This window comes from Idiotropiscis lumnitzeri, chromosome 5 (genome assembly GCF_059441095.1).
Source record: "Idiotropiscis lumnitzeri isolate Australia: NSW breed Sydney's pygmy pipehorse chromosome 5, RoL_Ilum_1.0, whole genome shotgun sequence".
NCBI classification, from domain to species: Eukaryota; Metazoa; Chordata; class Actinopteri; order Syngnathiformes; family Syngnathidae; genus Idiotropiscis; species Idiotropiscis lumnitzeri.
This window is the reverse complement of record NC_142395.1, coordinates 8,110,485-8,136,641: the sequence shown is the minus strand read 5'-3', so window position 1 is coordinate 8,136,641 and position 26,157 is coordinate 8,110,485. Positions and strand designations below refer to the sequence as shown.

Below are 26,157 nucleotides of genomic sequence, written 5' to 3'. Positions count from 1 at the left end.
TGAAGAGACGTGAAGGTAGCATGCGTTCAAACGTGTCTGTATTTCCTTATTCTGACGACACGGAACCTGCGCCTCTTGGCTGCAACTAGGGCAAACCATTACAAGAGGAGGGGGGCAACACCACAGATTTTAGGTACTGATGTCATTTTTACGTGCAAACCAATTAAATAAGTGCCAATCTTAAGCGCATCGAAGTGTCTCTTTAACCCGTCCTCAAGACTTGTGTTAAGAACGTTTATTGCGTCACAAGCTTGCTACTGACGGCAAGAAAAGAACAATGCCCTGATATAACGCTCAATCGCTAATTAGGGGTGCTAAGAAAAAACAACTTAATTACACTGACTTTACAGCGCCCGTTGCCAGCGTTCATTGCTAGCCGATAGCAGCATTAGCCGCTGGCAGCGCTCTAGTAACACGAATGATTGTACACTTTGATGCTGACTGCTTGATAATTGCCATTCCTACTGATCAATTTTTAGTAAATCCCACAGAGACAGCCACATATTCTTAAGAATCATTCCAAAATGGTCATAAAAATGTCCCACTGTCCAAATGTTTTAGACACTATGAATGAAACATAAAACAAAGCCAAAAAAAAACACTTCAACTACACATTTGGCAAATTGGCAAATATCTGAACCTAATACAAATGTATAAGATACATTGTAGAACAAAATGGCCATAGAATGCAAAATAAAAGCCAAAAGGATAACTTTGTTTTACAGCAAAAAAGAAATAAGGTCAAATATGACACAGAGCATCTATTCAAACTGATTATGCGCTTCATTGGTGCGAGCTATGAAAGATTTCTTTTAAGTGTGACATGACTGTCAATACAGTGTGCCAGCGAAACAATGCAAACTATATAAAGCTCAAGAGAAGACAGAAGTGAAAAGAGGGGGCAGAATCATGTAACTATATTCACAAAATGTAAAGAAGCATCAGGAAAGATGGCTTTCTCTCCTGAAGGTGAATTTCATGGCACTAAAGGAAGACAAAAGAAGAACAGGGCCAAGTCCATTAGGGAGAGCAAAGAGGAGTCAAGCTAAATGAAGGTTTCATGGTGGAAGACATGGCAATAGGGAAAACACATCTAGAGGCATTTAGGAAAATGCGTCCAGTAGTTTGAAGACTGGATTGACAATGCATTCTGAAATGAAAAGAACTAGGGGATGAGATGGGGGAAGTGAAGGTGGCTTCAGGGAGGGGGGCTGGACAGGGGTGCTTCTTCGTGCTCCCATATGGTCAGATTTTTACTCAAGTTGCCTTAGGCCTGACTAGCATGATTTCTTTTTTATGTTTACAGTAGGAAATCAAGAGATTGTTCTCTAAAGTGTAGAGCTGCATCAATGGACGAATCAACAAATCAGTATATTGATGATGGTCACAAATATGAGCGGTTAAAACAGTATTGCCATTTATTAAATTTTCTTTTCCTATATTAGGATATTAATACAGATTCTAAATATAACTATAGTATAGTCATGCTGTTTTAATATAAAAATTGGACTTTTCACTTGAGTAACTTTTAGTAATTCCGATCTTTATTTATATCTAGGGTAGCAATATACTGTAGCAGTAAAATACAGTGGACTTGGGTGTATAGGGATCCACGAATAGTGAAAATCCGCGTACAATTGACGGTCATTGAAATGCATTGTTATTCTTTAAAACATAAGAATTGCATATATATTATCCAAGAAAAACTGGAAATGGGGAGGACGACACCCAAAGGACCCCCAAGAAACATGAAAAAAATTTAAAAAGTAAAAAAAAAAAAAAATAAAACAGATCTGAAGATGTAAATCTGCCACTAATATATGAGTACTGTATATATTCAGAGGCGCACAAAATGTTTTGACACAGTTCTCAAATAAGCATTTGAGTTTGTTGTTTGGTGCTCATTGTAAAGTTTGATAAATATCTTGTATTCCCATCTTTGTGTATAAGCAGTTTTCCTTTAATTAGGCTCATCTGAGACTATTTATCACGGGTGTCTGAGAATAATGTCAACGATCCACAGAACCTTGAGACACAATGCCACCCATGGGTTTAGTGGAAAAACGAAAAAAAAAGTTTTTTCACTCTTGAATATATTTTATTGGAAGCTATGGCGCACCGACACTGAGCCAACAGTTTCACCAGCGGCTATGCCGCGACGCATTCGATCACCAGCGAATGATGCCATTAGCGTCATGTGAGTGGGGAACCAAGCTAGTCAAACTACAGCGGTTTGTAAATGGCTACTTTGAAACTCCAAAAGGGTCAACTTCAAAATAAAAGCAAAAAAAAATTAAAACTGCACATGTATAGCAATACCTTACATAGCTTTTATTTTGAAGATGCTTCTCTGCATCATTTGTTGTGGGAGTTGAATTGACGTGAAGTCCAATGACAGACTAGAACAGGAGCAAAATATTCCATTTTCAGGCACACCAGTCACTACCCTTCTTACAGTCATGGTTTTGAATGAAAATCAAAACTATCACCCAACATCAACTTAACAGAGATCTAGCAAACGATGAATCAACCATAGAACCAAGGAACAAAGAAATACAATTGACACAAAACATGTATCTCTCATGCCATTCATATACCAAAAAAAAAATAATAATAAAATGAACACAAAACTTGTATCAGGTGATGCAAAGCACTCTGGGAGTCGTTCAGTCTTAGCCTGTCAGAAGGCTAGTTCGAGAGATGTCGTGAGTGGTGTGCTTTGGGCAGCGCGTGTTTTGTTTTTTTGTTTGTTTGTTTTCCCGCAGTGTCTGTAGAGTACCTGTGATTATTCTTGCTAACAATAACTAACTGTCTCAAACTGTCACCAACAGAAGTCTTCACTCATTGTATGTCTCTTAGTGAATTCTGCAGCGCTGTGTTGTCTTAGACCTTACCGACAGGGGGTGTTAACGTGCACTGTGAAATGTCCTAAGTTAGTCTGGCTCATTGCTCAAGAGAATAACATGTACAGATTTAAGATCTTGGTCTGTACAGAAGGCGCTGCCCATTATAGGCTTCCTTGTCCATTTTGGGGAAGATTTGGGACTTCAAAGTACGCCTTATTATCGTATAAATATGGTATGTTTGCCTCCCAACAAATAGATTCATTATGGATTTAGCAGTTTTGATGATGTAGTCTTTCAAAAAAATGTCTCGAGGCAAAATTGACCGCAAGTAAGTTAAGCATATGACCGAGGTAAGTTGAGCCATCTCCCTTTTTTCTCCTCCCCATGTCCCCAAGCCTTCCTTTCCTTGATCTTTCATCATCATCCATCCATTTTTTTCCTTTTTCACTCCGACATACTCTTTCCCTTCATCTAGCCCTCCCTTCTTTCCATGAATTTTTGCAACTCCCCACTTTTCTCTCCATCAAGGGTCGCAAACTCACAGACGGGCGGCCATTTGCAGCCCGCAGAAACCTATCTTGCAGCCATCTAACCTTAAAAGTTTAATGTTTTGTTGTGTCTGTGTGTGTGAGTTGTGCGTGTGCGTGCTAAAGTGTATATTGTATATTTGCATGCTTTTTATGAATGTCTGCTGCTAATGTTATACATTAACGGCTACATTACGCCGCCGACTCTGTGTGATCTATATCTTTGCTGCTGTAACACCTCAAATTTCCCCATTGTGGGACTATTAAAGGACATCTTTATCTTTATCTTTATCTTTAGCTTCCATCTGCTCCTGTGATTATTTTTATCCTGTACCGTCCCGGTCCCGTGATTAAAGGTAACTTTGACTCCCATCCCATCACAATTCCACGGAATTTCCAAGACCCATGATGTCAGCCTCTAGTGCACCTTTTTTTTTTTTTTAATCGCTTGTGGACTACCACATCTCTGGTTCTTTCTGTTCAAACTAATTTGGAAGTGAAACCAAAACCTGCTGTGATGAGAAAGGTTGACGGCGGGAACAGAACAAATGCAAGAAAAACAAGACGGAAGTTTTATTATTTTTTTTTTTTTTAAGCACAAGGAACCACTGAGATGACTTGAATGAAAAGATAAAACTACACTGCTCAATGAATCGAGATGCAAAGGAGCAAAGAGATGAGGGAGAAGACCAGGTCACCAATCTTCTTCACATTCTTTGGAATCTTAATTGTTTTGAACTGTTATTAAAATAGATTTTTAGGGTCGGAATAGTTGTACTTTTTTTGGAATACTTAAAGTTACTAGAGTTACTGAGTCTTGTAACGCGTGACAGATTCGAGACCACAACACACATTTAATAACAATTCAAGAAGTTTATTATCTCACTTACAAGGTAAGCTATTTAGTAAATCAATTACTTTATCAAAATGGATTGCATTTTTTTTTTGCTCTTCCAAGTGTTTCATTTGTTTTATATGATGGTCAGCATGTTTTATGGCTGAGAGGTTCTTTTTTGTGACACTAATCACTGTCATGGCTTCATAAAATAAACTGCAAAACATTCACAAAATAGAAGCAGGAAGCAACCTAAGTAAATAGTATCGAATACATAGCAAAGATATAAGAGTCGGTGTGCTTTTTAAATGTTATTTTAATAAATTCTGTGCCATCAATCGCAGTTTGGAAAACAGATTCTGATTGGCTGTTAGAAATCAAAATGCAAATCCATCTGCCTCAAAGCCAAAGACATCTGTTGGCAGATGACATCACGTTACAGCAACTCCAATCAGACAAACTACAAGAGCCACCATGAAATAGTGTTTGTTGCGCTTGTTTATTTTTTTTCCTTTTTTGTTGTTGTTGTTGTTGTTTTTTTGTTCAATTCAATCCAAACATTTATCTCCATGTAGTTAAGACAATTACAACTAACTAAACTTTGAAATATTGATACTTTTGTTTTAAATGAAAAAGAAAAAAAAACAGTCAGGTCATTTTTGACACAATATTTATACGTATTTTTGGCTTTATTACACATGGCCTGTCTGTCTGACTGTTTTGTTAGACTAATTACACATCAATCCCCTTTTTTTGTGTAAATGAATTTGATATGTGGAGAATTTCATTTATGGTGAACAGTCTGCGATTATTTATTTACTGGACAAAATAGTTTATATTTGGGTATGTGTTTAATAAAATGATTAATAAAACCCTTGCATCAAGGCCCATTCAAAAAAGACAAGTAGAGGACTCTGCTAATATTGAAGTGAATGCATAGATAATGTGAACGCTTGGCAAGCAGACTGGGCAATACCACAAACGTAAAAACAGAAACCTTTGAGTAGAGACGGTGCAGAATGAATTTAAAAGCATGGCAGGAGACACGATAGAAACAATGACAAGGAAACAAGGAAACTTCCATTACTGGTTGAGGTGAACAGTGTCATGTAATGTCAAGCAGACATGCTCTTTCCTACCAAATTAGTCAGGAAACAGAGTAAGCAATGAGTGGGAGCACTCTAGCTGAGAATAACAGCACTTTCAGGGGGAAGCTGGTAACACAGATTGTGTTGGTCACACAGATAAGGTCAATGCCTCACATTTCTTTAAAGCTTTGTCTAATGCTGCTTCAGGATTGATCCTTTGTGGAATAAGGTCCATGATGTTTAAGAAATTAGTATGAATATTTGAGTGTAGATCAGCACTTGACTGAACATGTCGTTCTTTATTTGAGACTGGGCAATTTCTTTAATGATAATCAACTCTGAAATCAGCGATGAACTAGCTAGGAAAAGGGGCTTTGAGGGCCTAAAGCCCGTTTTTTCATGGCGAGTTCTCAAAACGATCAACAAATTTTAAAGCCGTGCTACACTAAAATAAATCTAAGTAAATAAGGTTTATAATTTAGCATAAACAATCGATTTAATATACCTTCTTTCAATTGGGGCTCATTTTGGGTGAGTTCCTTAGAAGGAACTAGACAAAGTATGAGTGCTTTTTGACCCAAAATGGCAGCGTTGAACCAAAATGGCTGAATCCGGTTCATTTTCGGGACTGGATCCGTGAGAATTTCCCAGTGCGCCCTGTTAATATACTAATCATCCGCCTGATTGCCTTTCTGTGAAACTTTATTTCTGACTTTGCGCAGGCCAATTCTAACTAAAGGGTCAGTGATGGGATGGGAGCTTGGAGGTAAAATACATACACTTTCAAAAGACTACAGACCCTTGCAAAAAGTATTCAGTTTACAGTCGTATACTGAGGCCTCGAGTAATTCGTCAGACTAACAAGCGGCCCTCCACACCTTTTACTGGTCAGGCCCAAATCATAAATATATCACATTACCAGAACAAAGGCTAAAGTCATTCCTTTATTTTCTCATAGAAAACACTAAAAACTGAACCGAATATTGATTATATTCCATTCATTAAAAATATTAATTTTGCATGATCTGCTCAACTGAGGATGAAGGCAATTTTACCAGAGGTGGCTCAATTCTTGAGATAAGGCAACAAAATGTGCATCAAAAAATGATATAGTCACGGATTTATAAAAGCATTTTAAAGGAGCCAAGAATTCTCAAGCAACAATCACACAAAGGCGCAATGTTGGCACAATGTCATGTCATTTTTTACATTATTCTCATGCATTAAAATGCTCAACAAACTGCTTTTGGAAAAATAAATACACCTCTTCTCAGTGGTACTGTAGAGGGGAACCCAAAAATGAGCATCTGAAAAGAAACCATCATATTTTCCATAGCAAATCCCAATGAAGGAGTGGAGGGGGAAGAAACTCTTTACATTCGCCCTCTGTTAGATTGGCAACCTGTCCCGTGCGTCAGTCTTTCGTATGAAGTGAGCAGGAAAAGGCTCCAGCCCACACTTTGACCTTGAAAAGGACAAAGAATAAAAAGAAAGCAAGCCTTCACTTTGCAATGCCCAGGTGCATTTACCCTACGTCATCGATCTGCGCATTACAGTGATGTCAGTCTTGAAGTTGCACAGTCTGCACCCTGTCAGCTCAATTACAGTAAGGCCAAATTGGCAGATTTCCTTTTTATCCACATATGAACTTTAAATCTGATCTTTATCTACATGTATTGCCGAGATGCAAATTAGAACAGGGCAGCATGGGAGCAAAAAAAAAAAAAAGGATTCTTATTGGTTCCCTTGTAGCATTTAGTGAAAATGCAGTCCAAGTCTGAAAATATGTTAAAGGGTGGCGCATGATAGGAGTCTTGTAATCCAAGCAAACTATTCACCGTTATGCCAAATTTACTAGAAAGTTCAAGATAATGCAAGGCGACCTCGCACAAACACCAAATGAGCATGTGTTGCAGGAATGAGTCATCCCAATCCAGCTATCCGCAGGGTATGTATCTGATTAGCATACCCACGCTCAAACCAGGAAAACTGCAAATATTGCAAATAGACCAACAGTAATATAAATTTAAGATTAATAATGATTACCATACTTTCGTTACGTAGATACATATAGTTCAAAATCCAAGTTTGAGTGATTGCTGTTGAAGCAATATGCTGAAATGACTCGGCAGGAGTCTCCTCTCTTTCAGTTGCTATGCATTTGAATTTTTGTCCCTGTCAATACAAAATACAGTTTTAAACACACTCACTTAATGTTATTCAGTAAAAAAAATATTTGTACTTCTGTGATATTTTATTCCTTCAAGCTTTACCTCAACAGAGAATGTCTTTGTCATTTGAACAAAGATCTAATAAAAGCTAGACAACACTTTTCTGAAATCAGTATAAGAAAGAACCTAAACCTTCCAACTCTATTTGCTGAGGTGTTGTAAACGGTCTTCTTACTGGACTCCCTCTAGAGAGCATCAAACAGCTGCAGCTCATTCAGAACGTTTCGGCACGAATTCTGACCAGAACAAAGAGATCAGAACATATTACTCCTTACTGGCTCCCAATATTCTATAGAATAGATTTCAAATTATGCCACTGGTCTGTAAATCAATGAATGGTTTGGGCACTTAATACATTAAAGAATTGCTGATTGAATATAAAGCCAGTAGGGCTCGGAGGTCTGCAGATTTAGATCAGTTAGTGGAACCCTGATTTCAAAGTGAACATGGTGAAGCTGCACTTAGCTGTTATGCCATGGTAATGTGATAATATTATTAAATAGCAAAATAGTTGTTTGTTGTATTGTTTCTGTTGAAGTTAATTTTGTATAACAATAGCACATGAAAAAAAACAAGATTTACAGTATGTGTTGTAAATTCTTTTATTTGTTTTATGAAGTAAATTATCATGTAAATCATATCCAAGGTCAGAGGGCAACAGCAGAAAGGTGGAGTACCGTGTAAAAATGTGCAGAAAAATAGATTTATCATTGTTGGTAAAAGTGATCAACCAGGAATCTGTTAGAAACATTAACATTGATAGAGTTGGTCACTTTGAGTGGTCAACTCAACAGAAGATTTCCATTAGTGTAATAAGCCGCTAATAAAGAGGCTAATAAGTGCACATGGACTTTGCTATAAATGACATGGCCAGAGCTACACAGCATTGTGGACTGAGAGGGCTGGACCGACATCAAATGACATTTTTTTATTTGAAAAAATAGTAATGAAATTGCTTCATTGAAAGGTGCCTTACGAGTCTTGAAGGAGCAATTTTGTTTTAGGTTACTACGAACACAAGTTTCAATCTGGCCAGCAACGTTACGTGACACTGGAGTATGTAACCTTCGTGGTGGCCGGCTGGAGTGAAAGCGGAGTAGGCCTTTAGATTAATATTGTGGATGTGGACATATTGTGTTCAATATTGGACCATTTAAGAGGAATTTTTTATTGACGTAAACTCAGGCTCGCCACTATAGCCCCACGTGCTAGAGAGGCGCTAGACCCGCAAGCAGGCTTGACGGACGGCTGGGTAAATAACAAGCTGGAGCGCTTAAAGCCCACCGTCAAAATGTCAAGAACATCAAGAAGAAGAAGTAGGGTCGGTGTAACAAAATGCAAACGGAGTGATACAAAAATGTGGTGCAAATCATGTTGTTCGCCTAGGCATGCAGGGGATTGTTTTTTGTGTACCACACAAAGTTGCACCGCATTTAATTGGCCATTCACACATTTGAAAACAGAGGCACACACAAAACACAAACACACAAAAGAAAAATTAAAACTAAAACATTTTTACTTTACAGTACATTTGTCATGACCCGTGTCGGGCAGGTCAGTGTTTTGTTATTGTTTTCGTCACCTTCCTGCCATGTGCCCTATGTTTATGTTTTGTCAGCTGAGTAGGGGCGTTTCCCCTCAGCACTCCGTCCCCACCAGCCACGCACCTGTTCCCCGTTAGACTCGCACACCTGACTCCCATCTGCGCCCCTAATCACTGGACTATTTGAACACCTCATCCCGACAGCTCAGCGTCGGACCATTGCTCCATTTGGACTGTCACGACTGCTCCCCGATCTCGTTCACGCTCATGTTCTCGCTCCCACTCTTGCTCCCGCTCTTGCTCTTGTCCCTAGTTTTTGTCACTGTCTTCGTTCCTCGGTTTTTGTTCTGTTTAGTCACGTTTAGTTCGACTTTGTTATTTTGCACCCTGCCACGTTTGTTTGTCCTAGTACCTTGTTTGCCTTTTGGTTTTTGTTTTGTAAATAAATTCCCTTTAAGTTACCCTTATCCCTGCTTCCTCGCATTTTGGGTCCACCCCCCTCCTCGCCGACCGGCGATCCTTGACAGAATGGTCCGACCAAACCCGGACCCAGCGAGGGGCTCATGGCGGCGTCATGGATGCCGCCACTCGGACAACCGCCCTCATCAGCCTGCCGACCAGCCCCGTGCCCTTCCGGAAGGTTCCGCCTCTTGTACCACGTCTGTTTCTCCCCTTGCGTTCCAGGATCTTAGCATTGATAGTCAACCCGTCATTCCGCCCCACTTGATTACAGACAAAGAGTTTGACCACGAATCCTTCTACAAAAATATTTTCACTCTTCTAGGCATGCCTTATCCTCCGTCGGTTTCCGCACCTGATCACGTCCCCTTGGCATCCCATAGCTCACGTTCACCAGCACCTTTAGTCTCGGTCCCTCGTGTCTCCCGTTCCCCTGATTCCCTATGGCGGCAGGCTGATAGGGATCAGGTTCCCCGTCTCGGCTGCGCCCGGCCCGCCGTCGCCTCCACGCCAGCTGCGGCAACCCACGTCGCCTCCACGCCAGCTGCAGCAACCCATGCCGCCTCCACGCCAGCTGCGTAGACCATGCCGCTTCCACGTCAGCTGCAGCAACCCACGCCGCTTCCACGTCAGCTGCAGCAACCCACGCCGCTTCCACGTCAGCTGCAGCAATCCACGCCGCTTCCACGTCAGCTGCAGCAATCCACGCCGCTTCCACGTCAGCTGCAGCAATCCACGCCGCTTCCACGTCAGCTGCAGCAATCCACGCCGCTTCCACGTCAGCTGCAGCAACCCACGCCGCTTCCACGTCAGCTGCAGCATCCAGTGCCGGTCCCTCACCAGCTGCAACCTCCAGAGTCCCACTCCGGCTCACCGTCAGCTGCTGAGCCCCGTCCCGGCACCTCCCTAGCTGCGAAGCCCCGTCCCGGCTCCTCGCCAGCTGCTGAGCCCCGTCCCGGCTCCTCGCCAGCTGCTGAGCCCCGTCCCGGCTCCTCGCCAGCTGCTGAGCCCCGGCCCGGCTCCCCACCAGCTGCTGAGTCCCGTCCCGGCTCCCCGCCAGCTGCTGAGCCCCGTTCCGGCGCCTTGCCTCCGTCCCAAGTTCACGTTCCGGCGGAGCACGTCGTGCGTCCGTCCCAAGCTCACGTCCCGGCGGCGCACGTCCTGCGTCCGCCTCAAGCTCATGTCCCGGCGGAGCACGTCCTGCGTCCGCCTCAAGCTCATGTCCCGGCGGAGCATGTCCTGCGTCCGCCTCAAGCTCATGTCCCGGCGGAGCATGTCCTGCGTCCGCCTCAAGCTCATGTCCCGGCGGAGCACGTCCTGCGTCCGCCTCAAGCTCATGTCCCGGCGGAGCATGTCCTGCGTCCGCCTCAAGCTCATGTCCCGGCGGAACATGTCCTGCGTCCGCCTCAAGCTCATGTCCCGGCGGAGCATGTCCTGCGTCCGCCTCAAGCTCATGTCCCGGCGGAGTCTGTCCTGCGCCCGCCTCAAGTCCATGTTCAGGCGGAGCGCTCCCTGCATCCGTCCCAAGTTCACGTCTCGGCGGAGCACGTCGTGCGTCCGCCTCAAGTCCACGTTCCAGCGGAGCACGCCGTACGTCCGTCTCAAGTCCACATTCCGACGGAGCACGTCGTGCGTCCGCCCCAAGTCCACGTTTCGACGGCGCACGCTCTGCGCCCGTCCCAAGTTCCTGCCTCGGCGGCGTCCGACGAAACGCCGCTGCTTCCCGTCGCTGCCTCGGCGGTGCTCGACGATCCGCCGCTCCACGTTCCTGTCTCGGCGGGGCTCGACGACCAGCCGCCGCTCCACGTTCCTGTCTCGGCGGGGCTCGACGACCAGCCGCCGCTCCACGTTCCTGTCTCTGCGGGCCTCGACGACCAGCCGCCGCTCCACGTCCCTGTCTCGGCGGGGCTCGACGACCAGCCGCCGCTCCACGTCCCTGACTCGCCGGGGCTCGACGACCAACCGCCGCGCCACGTCCCTGACTCGGCGACGCTCGACGACCAGCCGCCGCTCCACGTTCCTGTCTCGGTGGGACTCGACGACCAGCCGCCGCTCCACGTTCCTGTCTCGGCGGGGTTCGACGACCAGCCGCCGCTCCACGTTCCTGTCTCGGCGGGGTTCGACAACCAGCCCCCGCTCCACGTTCCTGTCCCGGGTGCGCCTGGACGTCCGCCTAAACGGCCACGGGTGGACTCATGGATCTGGCCTCCCGGACGTCCGCCCGAATGGCCTCGACGGGACTCGCTGGTCTGGCCTCCAGGACATCCGCCAGACCGGTCTCGAACTCGGGTGGTGGTCCCACCTCCCGACCCCTTCCGCCCACCCTCGTTCTTGGACTGTGGATTTGTGTTTTTTGGGACGTCTGGAATCCGTCCTTTGAGGGGGGGGGTACTGTCATGACCCGTGTCGGGCAGGTCAGTGTTTTGTTATTGTTTTCGTCACCTTCCTGCCATGTGCCCTATGTTTATGTTTTGTCAGCTGAGTAGGGGCGTTTCCCCTCAGCACTCCGTCCCCACCAGCCACGCACCTGTTCCCCGTTAGACTCGCACACCTGACTCCCATCTGCGCCCCTAATCACTGGACTATTTGAACACCTCATCCCGACAGCTCAGCGTCGGACCATTGCTCCATTTGGACTGTCACGACTGCTCCCCGATCTCGTTCACGCTCATGTTCTCGCTCCCACTCTTGCTCCCACTCTTGCTCTTGTCCCTAGTTTTTGTCACTGTCTTCGTTCCTCGGTTTTTGTTCTGTTTAGTCACGTTTAGTTCGACTTTGTTATTTTGCACCCTGCCACGTTTGTTTGTCCTAGTACCTTGTTTGCCTTTTGGTTTTTGTTTTGTAAATAAATTCCCTTTAAGTTACCCTTATCCCTGCTTCCTCGCATTTTGGGTCCACCCCCCTCCTCGCCGACCGGCGATCCTTGACAACATTATTTATTGCAAATTTGCTTTCAAAAGCAAATTCTAAAGTTAAAAAAATATTGATGTCAAAGTCACTGTTTTGCTTGATGCATCTTTTTTTACAAAAACTCTCTTCTCTGTTTTTCCTTCAGAAAAAGGGATTTGGGTAGTATGTGTTTATATTTAACTGCTCATTTACTAAAGAACTGAAAAATCTACAAAGTAACTTTTTTTCCATATAAAAGAAAAATATTTTATTTGGTGGTTGTTTACATGGTGATAGTACTCAACATTCTGTCACGGAAAAGCAGTGAAATTGATAAAAAATCCACGGGAATATGGGGTTCCTTGCTCTGCTCATGGCTGGCAGTGATGAGTACTTTTTCACACAGGGTCAGTGACAGTTAGCTTTAAAACATTTTTTCAACTTAATGAATGGAATCACCACTTAAAAATTAAACTGCATTTTATGTTTATTTCCACTTATCTTTGTCTTGTTTGTTGGGGCGGTAGATGTATAGAGAGCTAGCGAGAGCGAGACTATTCATCTATGAGGGAAATTCACTGTATCAAATCATATTGATGATATGAAAAATAATACAACGTTATATATTGAAAAAAGAGAAGCTAAGAAAAAAAACTATATAAAAAATTTTTTCCCCTTATATTTCCTACGGGCAATTCTAACAAATGCAATAGTTATATAGAGAAGGGGTGGGGGTGTGTGGCCATAATGCTCATTAACAGGAGACATTCTTAAACTCCTTAGTTTTGTATTGGTTTCTCCAAAACAAATTGATATAATAAAAAATACAAGCTAAAAAAGATACATAAATTCAGTTTGTTACTGAAAAATGGACCTACCTGGCTGTGGACGGTCCCTTGAATACAATATGAGCATGTATGAAATGGTGGAGATGTCATTTGATGGCAAAAAAAATAAAAATTAAAAATAAAATAATATATAACGAATAAGTTACATTTTTAAAAAAACACACAGTTCCAAGGATTGGTAACATTGGATACACTTTACTATTGTTTCTTGCAATGCACGGAGATCTTGCAGAAAATATTAAATGCTGGCATAGTGGCTATCTTCACTCATCTGTCTAGGGCAGGGGTGGGCAAACTTTTTAATTGGCGGACCACAATGGGTTCTAAAATTTGACAGCGGGGCCGGACCAGGAGCAGATGGATGGAGTGTTTTGGTAACATCACCTCATCGGAGAAAAAAAATACATTTAATTTTAAATGAAAGTGAACAAAAGCATTACAACAAAATATATCTTTGACGCACCACAGTATTTAGAAAATAAAACATTAACAAGGTTTATTCTTTTGTTTTTTTCCCAAGTTCGGCGGGCTGGATTAAAACGTTTAATGGGCCGCTTGTGGCCCCCGGGCCGTAGTTTGCCCACGCTTGGTCTAGGGTGTATAATAACAAAATGTGATGAATGTAATTTCTTTAAAAGCATGGCATTTATTTTTGATTAAAACAAATGTGCTTCCTTATGTGCTCAATAGATTGTTTTAGTGGGTAGATAAAGGGTTAAAGTTGTGAAAAATAATTATCATCCATCCCAGTCTTCTTTTCAATCCAAGTCATAATTCCAGTGCAGTATGAAGGTCCACAATAGGATGCATGGTGATTACTGTGCAACACGTGGGCAGTACAGAGTTAACGGAACGTGATATTGGTGTTTCCGTATCAGAATGGAATTAAAAAGCCGCATAGCATGGGGGAGAAAGGATTTCCTCAGCCTGTGAGTGAAGCAAGGTCGTGACAGCAGCCCGTCACTGAAGCTGCTTCTCTGACTGGAGATGTGGAGATGGTGCTATGCAGTGGACGCTGTGGATTGTCTATAATGGACATAAGCTTCTTCATTGTCGTTCTTTTCTGCCACAGATGTCAGGCTGTCTCCAACTGTGCCCACAACACAGGCCACCTTTCCCCTTAGTTTATCCAAGCATGAGCCACACAAAGATTACATACGTGGACGCTTCCGTTAATTACACTAAAGATAAACAAGGTAAAAAAGGTTAGCGAGGTCGATGCGTCTTGTTTTAAATGAATGGACGGAGAAATTTAGTTTCGTTCTGGCTGCAGCCAATTCAAAACTAGTGTGCATCATATGCTCCGAAACCGTCGCAACATTGCGAAGCGCCACTACGAAACAAAGCACAGTTATCCGCTGACGTTTGAGGTGAGCGCACGCAAAAACATCGAACTTCCAGTGCAGTGTAACAGATTTTTACATTTTCGTTTACATCCCAGCGGCATGCAAACGAATATTCAGTAAAAGTATCATGGATTTTGGGGAAACATAAAAAAACGTTCAAGTGATGGGGAAGTTGTGAAGGAGTGCTTAAATGTGGTTGCACAAACATTATTTAAAGGAAAACACAAAGGCCAGATGTGTGAAATAATCTACCAAATCCCAATGGCCTTGACTCCATTCCAACCCAGATTTAAGTCACTGGCAGGGCAGTCACAAACTCATTTTTCTCATTAAGAGAAGTTAAAAAAATATTCAAACGAAAAAGTGGTGTCAAAGCTCATTTTGAATTAGTTTTTCATGAGGACAGCCATTTCTATTGATTGTGTACTGAACATGTTGACCTGGTTTACTTGGATAATTAGGCTTTCTGTTTTTTTTAGGCTGATAACTCTTTGATTTGAGAAAAAAAAAGGTAAAAGATGTTAACTCAATGCTAAGCACTTGATATATTTCTGCAGGAGATATTTGACTGTTTTTTTTCTGGAAGTGGTTCCTGGAGCCACATTTTCTTGAATGTGAAATACACGCCTTATATTTGTTTGACTGGCAAAGGTGTTAAATGTGAACATTGCTAAATATTTAGTATATAAGTGCGCTCTGTTGAAAATGACTAAATATTGAAACTATATAAAAATGTGAACATAGGCTAGACATTTCGGGAAGTTGGACTTTGGTTCGGACCTTTTAATTGGAAGAAATTTTCGTCGTGGACCTCTGTGACTTTTAATTGAATACCTCTGATCTAAACTATTCCTTTCCAGTGTCATCTTTTAAGACGCCATAATCTTAAGGAAGCAACAGAAGCCAAAGCAAACAAAGACCAGCATCTAGCTTGGTTCACTACAACTATTTACTAAGAGTGCTGCCACCACTACAGTATAAAAGCCCGTTTATTCACAAAACCAGAAAAGTGAGAAAATGCATGAGTGGAATAGACATTTATATGGCCAAAAAAATGTAAAAGGGGTCTTATGTAATTGAAAGTTGTGAAATGAACATTAAGCGAAAGAATTTGTAAATGAAATGAAAAGACTATAACAAAAGTACAGGACAAAGCGGCCGCAAAGGACTTGTCTGCTCAAGAAGGGAGAACAACCTGGCGCTATGTAGACTCGGAAAACCTTTTAGATAATGAAGTACAAGACTGTATTCACAGCACACCACCACCAACTATCTCACAATGACATGTTCTACTCATGACACTAATGAGGCAAGGAAGGAGAAGGACTTCTCTGACCACTGATAACCTCAGACTAAACTTGTAACTTTATGAGACCAAGACCTAATATCTGCCTGTCAGTCAGCCCGGTATCCCTGGCTGGAGTGTTTCATTTCAAGGATCAATTATTTAGTAGCCTCTTCTTTCAATACTTAGGGCATGCAAAAAGGAGTGTGAAAAAGAAAATAGGTAAAACATTTGCAAGGGGGTGTGGTTTTCAAATTCATTATAATATAAGACAGGTAGTAGCTTGCTTGTTGTTTCTGCGCTTTTTTGTGCCGTACATAATGTGCTACAATTGCTTATACAGTACTTTTTTCGATGCAAAAAGCTGCACCAATTTAGTGATGAATAAATAAAAACAACTACAATTTTGAAATATTCATGTGTCCTCTTTTTGGCCAATTAAACTAGCGATTGGACATAGTCTTAGGGTGGCATTGTGTTGATGTGAATATTCTATGGTTTTATAATATAAGGAACGATACAATGGCGTTTTTTTCTTCTTTACTGAAAAGTCATCAATCTCAAGGCACAAGTATTCTGTACACCATTGACACAACATACACAGGGATTAAAATTAAAATTGAAGAAAAGAATGATCAATTTTTAAAAAGCACAAACATTGAGATTTGCTTTTTCGTGGGCATCACTGTGTTGTGGCCCTCGGTCGTATTCCAACAAGTATCATGAAACTGAAAGAATTACAACACAGTGCAGTGTGGCATTTGTACGATGGATAAAGTTGTCATTAGCTCACAAATGTCTGTGAGTCAACGGACACTCCACTTTGTGCAGCTGCCTTTGTTTATTGCCGCTGATATGACTTTATAGAACCGTACCGCTGATTTCATTTTACCCACAATGCTCAGTTTCCAGCACCATATTCGTGGGCATGCAAGCAAAAAGAAGAGAAGCCATCGTCGTCATCTGTCAAATTATGTCTTGTTTCGTGATTACACAAATGTGGTCGAGGGTGCAGAGGCAGAACTTCCGCCTCCCAGCGCAAAGTCTTTCCACTCCATGACATGAGACAAAGCTAAAAGTAAATTAGCATTTGCTGATGTGTCGTAGCCTCACTTGGCATACCGTAAGTTTGTATGATGTAAAGACAAACAGTGACTCAAGCTATATTTGCAAAATATTTACGTGTAACAAGAATTTTTGTTAGCAACAAGCAAAAGCTGACAAAACAGGTTGAAATAACAAAACAAAAGGAAACAATACCATGGCAAAATAAAGAAATTAAAAAGCAGTGAAACTACAGCTGACACCTAAACAACTTCAAATTTGTTCATTTGTACTAGCTCCACAAAATACTGTAAGGATGCTAATAATTATAATGCGTTTGAAAACATGATATTTTGAACATGTTTTTGAACACTTTAGAACGATTGAACATGAGATGAAAAAAAAAATGACACACTAATGGCATTTTTATTTATATGCCTGTTTTATTCTTAGTGCACCAACATTTTGGTTGTTTGGTATTTAAGCCTTTGGGGAGTATAAAATATCATTGAATATTTAATGTTTCACATCCCAACCACTAGAATGAAGGATGGAAGCTGAGTGATTTGTTTCGGCATAGTAACATACAGTAATTGACTCAATGGCCCGATGATTGTAGTTAAGTAAAATAGCAAAGAAAAAGAAATGTCACCCTCAAAATTATTCTTGATATATTTAAACTTTTATAAAGTGCGCATATTTACACACGTTTCTGCATTTTAAGCTAGCAATCGCTCTAGTTAAATTAGATGGCTGTTACGTGGCAAGGTACACGCCCAGACTTGGATATTATCTATTTAATTTATACAGGAAGGATTTAACCTGACGCATGTCACAGACGGGCTTATCCGCCCTGTGTGCACAGTCTGACAGATGGACACAGAGTTGCTGCGCCTCTGCTGTATCCTGCCCCCGCACTTTCCCCACCCCCAAAGAGTAACGGCTAGAGCATTAAAACATGCATTCTCATTAGCGCGACCGGATGGAATTTTTACCAGCACACACTGAAAAAAAATTTGGAGCATTTGTGAACCTAATGGTCGCAGTGTCGAGCCCCGCATTACAGTCGATCACCAATTTTACATAATATGCAAATTATCGACCGACCTAGCAGACCCAAACATGTTGTGAGGGTCAGCTGGGAACGTCTGAAAGAGTCCCCCTTTCAAAGTGTTTCGACTTTCACGTGCTGGAGAACATCACATCAGGGTTATTATAGTTTTGGGATTTTGATCATAATTAGATTTTAGTTCATTTTGAGTTTTGTTTTTTCATTTAGTTAGTTTTAATTTGCTTTCAGGGCGTGTTAGTTTTCATCAGTCTCAGTTTTTCCAAAAACACTTAGTTTTAGTTGGTTTTAGTGTTGTTTTTTTTATTTTATTTTTTTAGTTTTTATGTTTTATGTGCGTGCAAGAGACAAGAGATCATGGTAAGTATCAGGTCCTAAAAATTTAACAAAAATATTATTTTAAAACATTTTCATAGCAGTTTACTGTTTTGACAGTCCAAAGACTTTGAATTACAATAAGTGCGGTGCATACAGCTTCTCAAGTTAGTTGCAGGCCTGCATGCATGCGCCCTAATTACAATAAAGCCCGGATGCCTTGTTTTCCAAATTTCCAACTTCTAAAGTGGATTTGTGGCTTGAATTAATGATGAGAGGCATTAAACCCGGTCGTACAGTGTAATTGTTTTAGATACTGTAATTATTTTTTTATTTTATATATATATATATATATATATATATATATATATAAAACCCAAAAAGGAAAATCACTTTTTACCTAGCGTTGAGTTTCGGTCTGAGTTAAATGTCAAGGGCAGGTGAGCCATACAAGCCAAAGCCACACACAAACTCGTCCCAGAGTGGTGACGTCATTTGGTGGCTCTTTTTTGCTGGCTGATGCTTGATGTCACTTCTGTGCAACAAACATTAAGAGGACTACAACTCCCAGGTAACTGTTTGACCTCCTTTCCGGGAAATGACTGTGCCGTTAATTTCAAGATAAATGCATTTAAAATCAATCCCAAAGGCTGTTGTATGAAATTAATTGCCGAAGACAATTATAGCTAGTTTTAGTTAGTTTTTTAAAATGGATTTTCAGATAGTTTTTTTTTTCATTTTTATTTTATTTTGTTAACAATTTCTTTTTGAATTTGTTTTAGTTATTGCGTTAGTTTGTGTTAACTAAAATAACTTTGCATTACATATTACCCCGGGGACGCGGGGACATTGAGTCCAAGTGGACGACTCCATTGTTGAGGTAGCCAACCGGAGCTGTGGCCGTAAGGTGGTCGGTGTCTGTCATGTTGACAACCCACGAACCTGTTGATGGACACCGTTGTTGAGGGATGATGTCAAGCCGAAAAAGTGTAGATGTGTTTTGTGGATTGTGTGGGATTCTTGTAGCGTATAGGGTGTTGAACTCCTTGAGACGGGATGTTCGGTCCCTGTACGACTGATGTCAGCGTTTGGTCCGCATTGTGGCCAATGAGTCGTATTTGTTTCCGGTGAGAATTGGACTCCAGCAAGGTTGCCGTTTGTGACTGACTGTTCATGACCCTCATGGGGAGAATTTTTAGGTGCAGCCAAGGCACGGAGGGGTTCCAGTTTAGAGGCATCAGTATTGAATCTCTACTTTTTGCAGATGATGTTGTATGATCTCAAATTCGCAGCCAAGTGTGAAGCAATTGGGATGAATATCATCACCTCAAAAACTGGAACCATGGCCCTCAGTCGGAAAAGGTTAGAGTGCCATCGCCCGGTCGGGGATGAGATCCTGCCCCAAATGAAGAGTTCAAGCATCTTGGGGTCTTGTACACAAGTGAGGGAAGAATGCAATGGGAGCTTGACAGGCTGATCCGTCCAGCATCGACAGTGCTATGAACTTTGTATCAGTCTGTTGTGAAGAATGAGCTGAGCCAAAAGGCAAATCTCTCAATTTATTGGTCGATCTATCACCCTATCCTCACCGATGGTCACAAGCTGTGGGTCATGACCGGCACAACAAGACAACCAATACAAGCATCTGAAAGGAATTTCCTACACAGGGTGTCCAGGCTATTTTTGCTATTACACATAACTTATCTGTCTGTCTGTCTGTCTGTCTATGTGTTTTGTTAGACCAGTTATCAATTATATGTCTCTATCACTATTATTTTTGCGTAAATTAATTTGAGTTTATTGAGAATTCCATTTATGGTTTACATTCTATTTGTTTACTGGACAAAATATCGGTTCCAATATTAATATTCAAAAAAATCAATCTTATTGATACAAATGTTGACCAAAGGTAGTGATTTCCCACCATAGAGTCGAAGTATTTAATATTATAGCCCAAACTATAACGTTAAATATACTCATTACAACTTTACCAGCTACAGTATTACTCATAACTCTAGTAAACCAGTGATATTGTAAAGAAACGCATTACTTTCACATGCAGGTAACTAGTAATATGTAATGTATCACATTTTGGAAGTAACTTGCCCAACACTGATGATTTCTATTAGTCCCACTTTATCTCACAAACCTGCCACTGTATATCCAGAAAAACGACAGCACCCTGAAAAGCTAACAGATGAAATTTCAAGTGTCTACAATTTCACAGCACATCAACAATAACAATAATGTCATAAAAGGTTTTTCTACACAATATTAAAGTCACATTCTTACATACTATATTTCCCGTGACAATTTGTAAAAGAAGACAAAAACGTATATTGGGCCTCTATGACGAATTCTGTCTTCTTATAATCTTATCATTATTTACTAGAAATGTATAAAGGTGATAAATGACGAAGGCATATTCTGGATCTCCATATGAGAGCCCTTTGTTCATCTTAAATCTACTTGCATTTTGGTAAAGAAGAAATGGCAGGCAGCAATCCAATCAATTCTATGGTGTACAGACTAAAGGGTGCATGTGAAACTGTACATACAAAAAAGCTCCCTATAAAATTAACTCCTGAATGTGTTGACAGTCGCAATCATGGTAGCAGAGAGAGCTCGTAACTGTACAATCTATTGTTTGATTAAACAGTAGTTTACCATACTTATAGTTATATTGTACTCCTAATGAGAGCAATTACGTATAGGTGACTATTTTTTCCTCAGCCACTTGGGCTATAATTCTCTGACAAATACTGGCATCCGTCTGATAGCGATGAACGGCTTTATGAGAGGATTAACTTATTATTGAGACTGCAATATAATCACAGCTGTTTGAAACAGTTCAGTCCAAATTTAGATTTCTCATTTAATTCGCTCTCCAATTGACACTAACAGAGCTTTACGGAGTTACACTTTGGCCATGTTAATGTAACATGACAGCCCCATTATAGTTTAAAGAACAGCAATATTACGTTTGATAGGAGTCATTGTTGGAATGAATGAATGAATGGATGAACAGACATCAGTGGTGAAGCAGCAATTTTGATTGTATCAAATGAGTGAGGTGTACAGCATGTACTGTGCAGCAAAACAAAATCTATCAGACTGTTTTAATAACATCTGATTGGCAAACTGTCTTGGGACAGTTGGCAAATGGGCGGGCAGCGGAGGAGTTAAGAGGTGCTAAAGTTCAGGCAGGAGCGACGCAGCACCCTGTGTCGTGCCAAGAGCATTTCAGTGGCGCAATTCCTGACTAACTCTGAAAACTGACCCGTGGCACCCACCTGTCTTGGTCATGCATTATATAGATATGCAAAAATTCATAGATTTATATATTATATACTATATATATATAGAAATACAGCAGCACTTCTCCTGTGCTCTGCCACAACAGAAGTCTTTTGACTCATGCCCATCTGTGCTAATCATCCATACTTTTAATGAAAGCAAAGATATAATCACGCTGTCTCTCAAAGGGGAAAAAAAATAATTGAGACAGAACACACATTCCATTACAGTACAGAGATGCAGTTATCAGCCACGGGATAAGGTAGAAACTTTTGTTTGTGTCAACAGTTCTGCAAATATATAAATGGTCATTTTTAATATGGTGGTTGTAGTTTGATGTGACGCACTGCATCATATTGAGAATTAGTCTCAGCGCAAGGGAACCTGGCAGGTCACACTGTGATCATCATAAAATATTTATTAACTGTAGAAGTGAGATTTTACAGTAAGTTAGAGTTTGGTCATCCTAACTGTTGTGCTTATGTTAATCAGTGTAATAGCAAAACAGTAAAACTCTCAATACACTCCAACACATAAAAAGAAGTTACTGCACTGACAAATTACAGTTTGAATAAACCACTGTTATAACGACAGTTGGCAGTAAGCTAGGTGGCACTTCGCACCAGCAGCTGGTGTGAGCGATCAAGTATACGGGTTAGACTTCACTCTATTGCTTCAGCCTAATAATAAACGTCCATCCAGTTTCAAGACCACTTGCTTTAACTAGGGTTGAGGGTGAGCTGGATTCTATCCCATCTTACTTTGGTGAGAGGCAGGGGTTCACCCAGGACTGGTTATCAGCAAGGTTATTCATTATATTGTTTTTTACTAAATTTTGCCAGTCCGTCATTAATCATCCGTCAACAGTATAGTATTAATATAGTATACTACATAGAGTGTCAATGTAGTTCTGTGTAAGGAATCACTGCGAACAAACGCACAAGACAGGTGAGACGTGTTTTGTCAACAAAACAAGCAGACAGACTGAGAGGTCCATTGGTTCTGCCAGTGATGGACTGACGGACCAGTCCACCTCTGCACGATACAAACCAAACCAGTAGATTAATCAGAAATATGAGTGTATTTGTGCATTTTTTAACCTGTCAATTTGAAATAATAAAACCCAAAACAAAGAGATGAAAATTTGTATCGAATGTTTCCTCTTTTTTTTTATTTGCTAAATCAAATAATGAAAATTTATGATTTGGAACAACATGTTAAAGTTTTTTTTATTTTATTTTTTTTTTTTTTTATTTCAGAAAGCAATTCAATTTGTTTTAAAACTTTACCAAAAAGTGTAGGGAGCTCCAAGTTAAATGAAAACATCAACAACTAAATATGTTCATAAAGTAATTTCAAGAAACACCAAATGAAATCAAAGTAATTGAACAGAATACATCAAATAAAGTATGAAAAAATAATTTCTATTTCATATATTTGACAAAGTATATATAGGAAGTATGTGTATTTTTTTCCAAAGTAAGATCCAGGCAAACGACAAACCTGGGAGTGTGACGTCATTACAAGAAAAACAATGCGGTTGTTGGCATGATGGAAGTTGGTAAAAAAAACTGAAGCATGCTTAATATAGTTTTAGCCGTTGGTATTACTGAAAACATGGTTGGCCAACTTTACTTCACACTATGTCTTTATAGTTTACTACAGTAACAGTTTTCCAAAAATGTAATAACCCGTAACAGAAATGTTCATCTTTCGTGTGTCATGGATCTTTGTTTTGAAGTTCAAAAACAAAAAAGTACATCCTCAACGCAGCCAACATCATCTCATCTAACACCACTGTCCTCTCTCCATTGCTTTATGTGGGGGTTCCTTTATTCTTCTTCATCTATTGCCAGCTGCCATCTTTGTCATAGTGGCTTTATATAGCAGAAAGTAGGGAAACAGGCACAGCCATTGATGACTTTCACTAGCAGTGCTTTGCAATCAACTTCTGCACCAAAATTAATGTGACTTAACAGACACAGACGCATGCAGGCATGCGAGCACATGCAATTACTTGCTTCTCATTTCCCTATCAATATTATGAGCAATCTTATTTCAAGTGATTAAACATCTCTCTGGAGCCACGTGGTTGGCCTAGCAAATTAGCAGCTAGTTGGTAGTTGGCCCGTGAGCTAACTGCTCCCCATTGACTCCGAGTGGAGGAAGGTAGCTTTATCAAAATAGCACATACAAGGTAACTTGGGATTTTACGCGACTGAAAATTGCTGTAAATTCAAGTGATTAACACTACGTAGCGTGACAACGAGCAATCAGAGGCACGGCTTCAGTTGCGTTTATATAACGGTAATGGGCTCATAGTAATGTTCCAAGTAGTTGTGAGTTTAAGAAAAATATATTACAATTTCAATAAAGTCTGTAGCCTTCACTTACCTTCACTCACAGGACCGTTGGAAATATTCATCACTTCTCTCAGTGTCTTGAGTCTTGAGAGGCAGAGCAAACTCTTTGTGCTGATTGGCCGTTATCCACCGCGCGAGCAACCAATCATATGTTGCTGTGGGCGGGCCAATATTGAAGAAACACAGCAGATGGAGCCGCGCTGCCCAGTTTTTAATTGATCACATATTGGCCAGCGATGCTGATAATCGCCAAAATGGTAAATGGCCTTTAACTTGTATAACGCTTTTCCACCTATTAGGGCACTTAAAGCACTTTACACTGAGTTCACATTCACCAACTGATGGTGCAGCATCAGGAGGAATTTGGTGTTCAATATCTTGCTGAAGGACACTTCAACATGGTCACAAGGGATGGGGATCTAACCCACAACCTTTGGGTTGGTAAACGACCACTCAACCACAAAGCCATACCCAAATGCCAAATATCAGCCTTGATAATCAGCCCGGCCAATAACCGCTCGATCACTAATTAAAATAATCATTAATGAGCAGCTTTAAAATTGAAAGATAAGTAGCTAATTCATGTGATCGGTAACAGAATTTGTATTGGCCTGATCTCACTCATGGATGATCGTTAGCACAACCAGCAGCAAAAAACCCTGATTGGAACACCTCTACCAGTTGCTGCTTTTGCACAAACCTGGCAATGCAGGACTTCATTACACAATATGCTGTCCTTACTTGACACTTACCTTCTGACATTTCAAAATGAAAAAAAAATTCAGTGTGCGTTTTAAACCTCACCTTTTTAATATTGATGTGAAATGCATATCAGAATAAAAAAAATTGACATACAGTAATCCCTCGGCACTTTGCGCTTCACTTTTCACGGCTTCAGTGTTTGGTGGATATTTCCCAAATATTCATAAAAAAGAAAAACATACAGCGATATTGCGGAAATACACGTTTTAAATAGATAAATTGACTCAAAGGCTCTGTACATACTCACGTGCACTCATACAAGGCGTGTGATTGGAACCTGGCCACAAGTTTGACCAATGACAGCGTGAATGGATTTATCCCGTGAGTTGATTGGCTTGGACTTAAGACAACTTTAGGATAAAAATTAAAACTTTAACATAGTTATTAGCCAAAGTTCGGTTTTAATCGTCTGTGTCCGGGTTAGTAGATCAAGTTCCTCTCACGGCCTGCAGCTTGGTGTTGATTCTTTGGATTTTCAAAGTTCAATTTGTTGTGTAACAAGTATTTAGAAGCTTTGGGGTGATTGCAACAGGGTAATACAGGCGTAAATCCTCCAAAATAATAATTAAAAGTAATAATAATAATAATAAAAAAATTCAAAATAATTCTAACTCCACCTGGCGGTTTTTCACTTTTTAGCGGGGGCATCACGGTCCCAATTAACCTCGAATGATGAGGGATTACTGTATTAACGTGTATGACTTGCCCTGAAATACTGTACTGTCACAACAAAACCATTAAACGAAAGAACACATTTTCTAGTCACCCATTTTTTAATTCAAATATCCCACATACTGTATGACCAGACCTTCACACTTGCCCAGGTCAAACAACCTACAACCGGTTCCATCATTATTTGACTGGAAACTAATTCCGAATATAATGATTGTACCATAAGAAGTAGTAAAAGCATAGAAAAGTAAACTTACTTGACCTGGGTGAATGTCCAAGTGATGAAGCACCTCTTTGAGCATCACAGGCACGTGAGGAGGCTTTTCAATTGAAACACCATGCAGTTCTTCTGGTTTACATGAAGAACCAGCACTAGAAAAGGCACAAAGCCCAGCTGCCTGAGAGTGAAAATTTAAATTCCATAATTTCTGTACCATCTGCCCAGCCAACCTTGAAGGAGTGGGAATACGGAAAATCACCATCCTTAATTTGACCTGTGGAGAAGACAGGAGTAAGGATGAGTAATGGATTATGCAATATATAATTTACAGCAAGACATTACCCGAGTTTTAGTTTTTTTAAAAAAATGCTTACCATTAGTTCCATCACGACAAGTAAATGTTGAGTATAGCATGCAGTACTTATATGTTGGACTGCAGTCTTACATGAGAGGCCGACAAGATTAAACCATTTTGCTTTAATGTTTTTGTCCGGCATGAAATTTATATCGAATAGGGA

At 40.8% G+C, this 26,157-nt stretch overlaps 1 protein-coding gene across 2 annotated transcripts in view; it reads right to left on the bottom strand.

Annotated features, from left to right (window-relative positions):
- mettl15 (methyltransferase 15, mitochondrial 12S rRNA N4-cytidine) overlaps window positions 1-26,157 on the bottom strand; it is a 67,471-nt gene that overhangs the window by 40,273 nt on the left and 1,041 nt on the right. The window contains exons 2-3 of one of the 2 annotated variants that reach the window (XM_088296856.1): window positions 25,870-25,913; window positions 25,677-25,791 (exon numbers count right to left, since the gene is read on the bottom strand). In XM_088296856.1, the coding sequence (XP_088152982.1) occupies window positions 25,677-25,791; window positions 25,870-25,901 (147 nt within the window). In that variant the 5' untranslated portion in view covers window positions 25,902-25,913. Of the gene's footprint in view, window positions 1-25,676; window positions 25,914-26,157 lie in introns of both variants that reach the window. The other variant, XM_088296855.1, reaches the window with a different exon arrangement.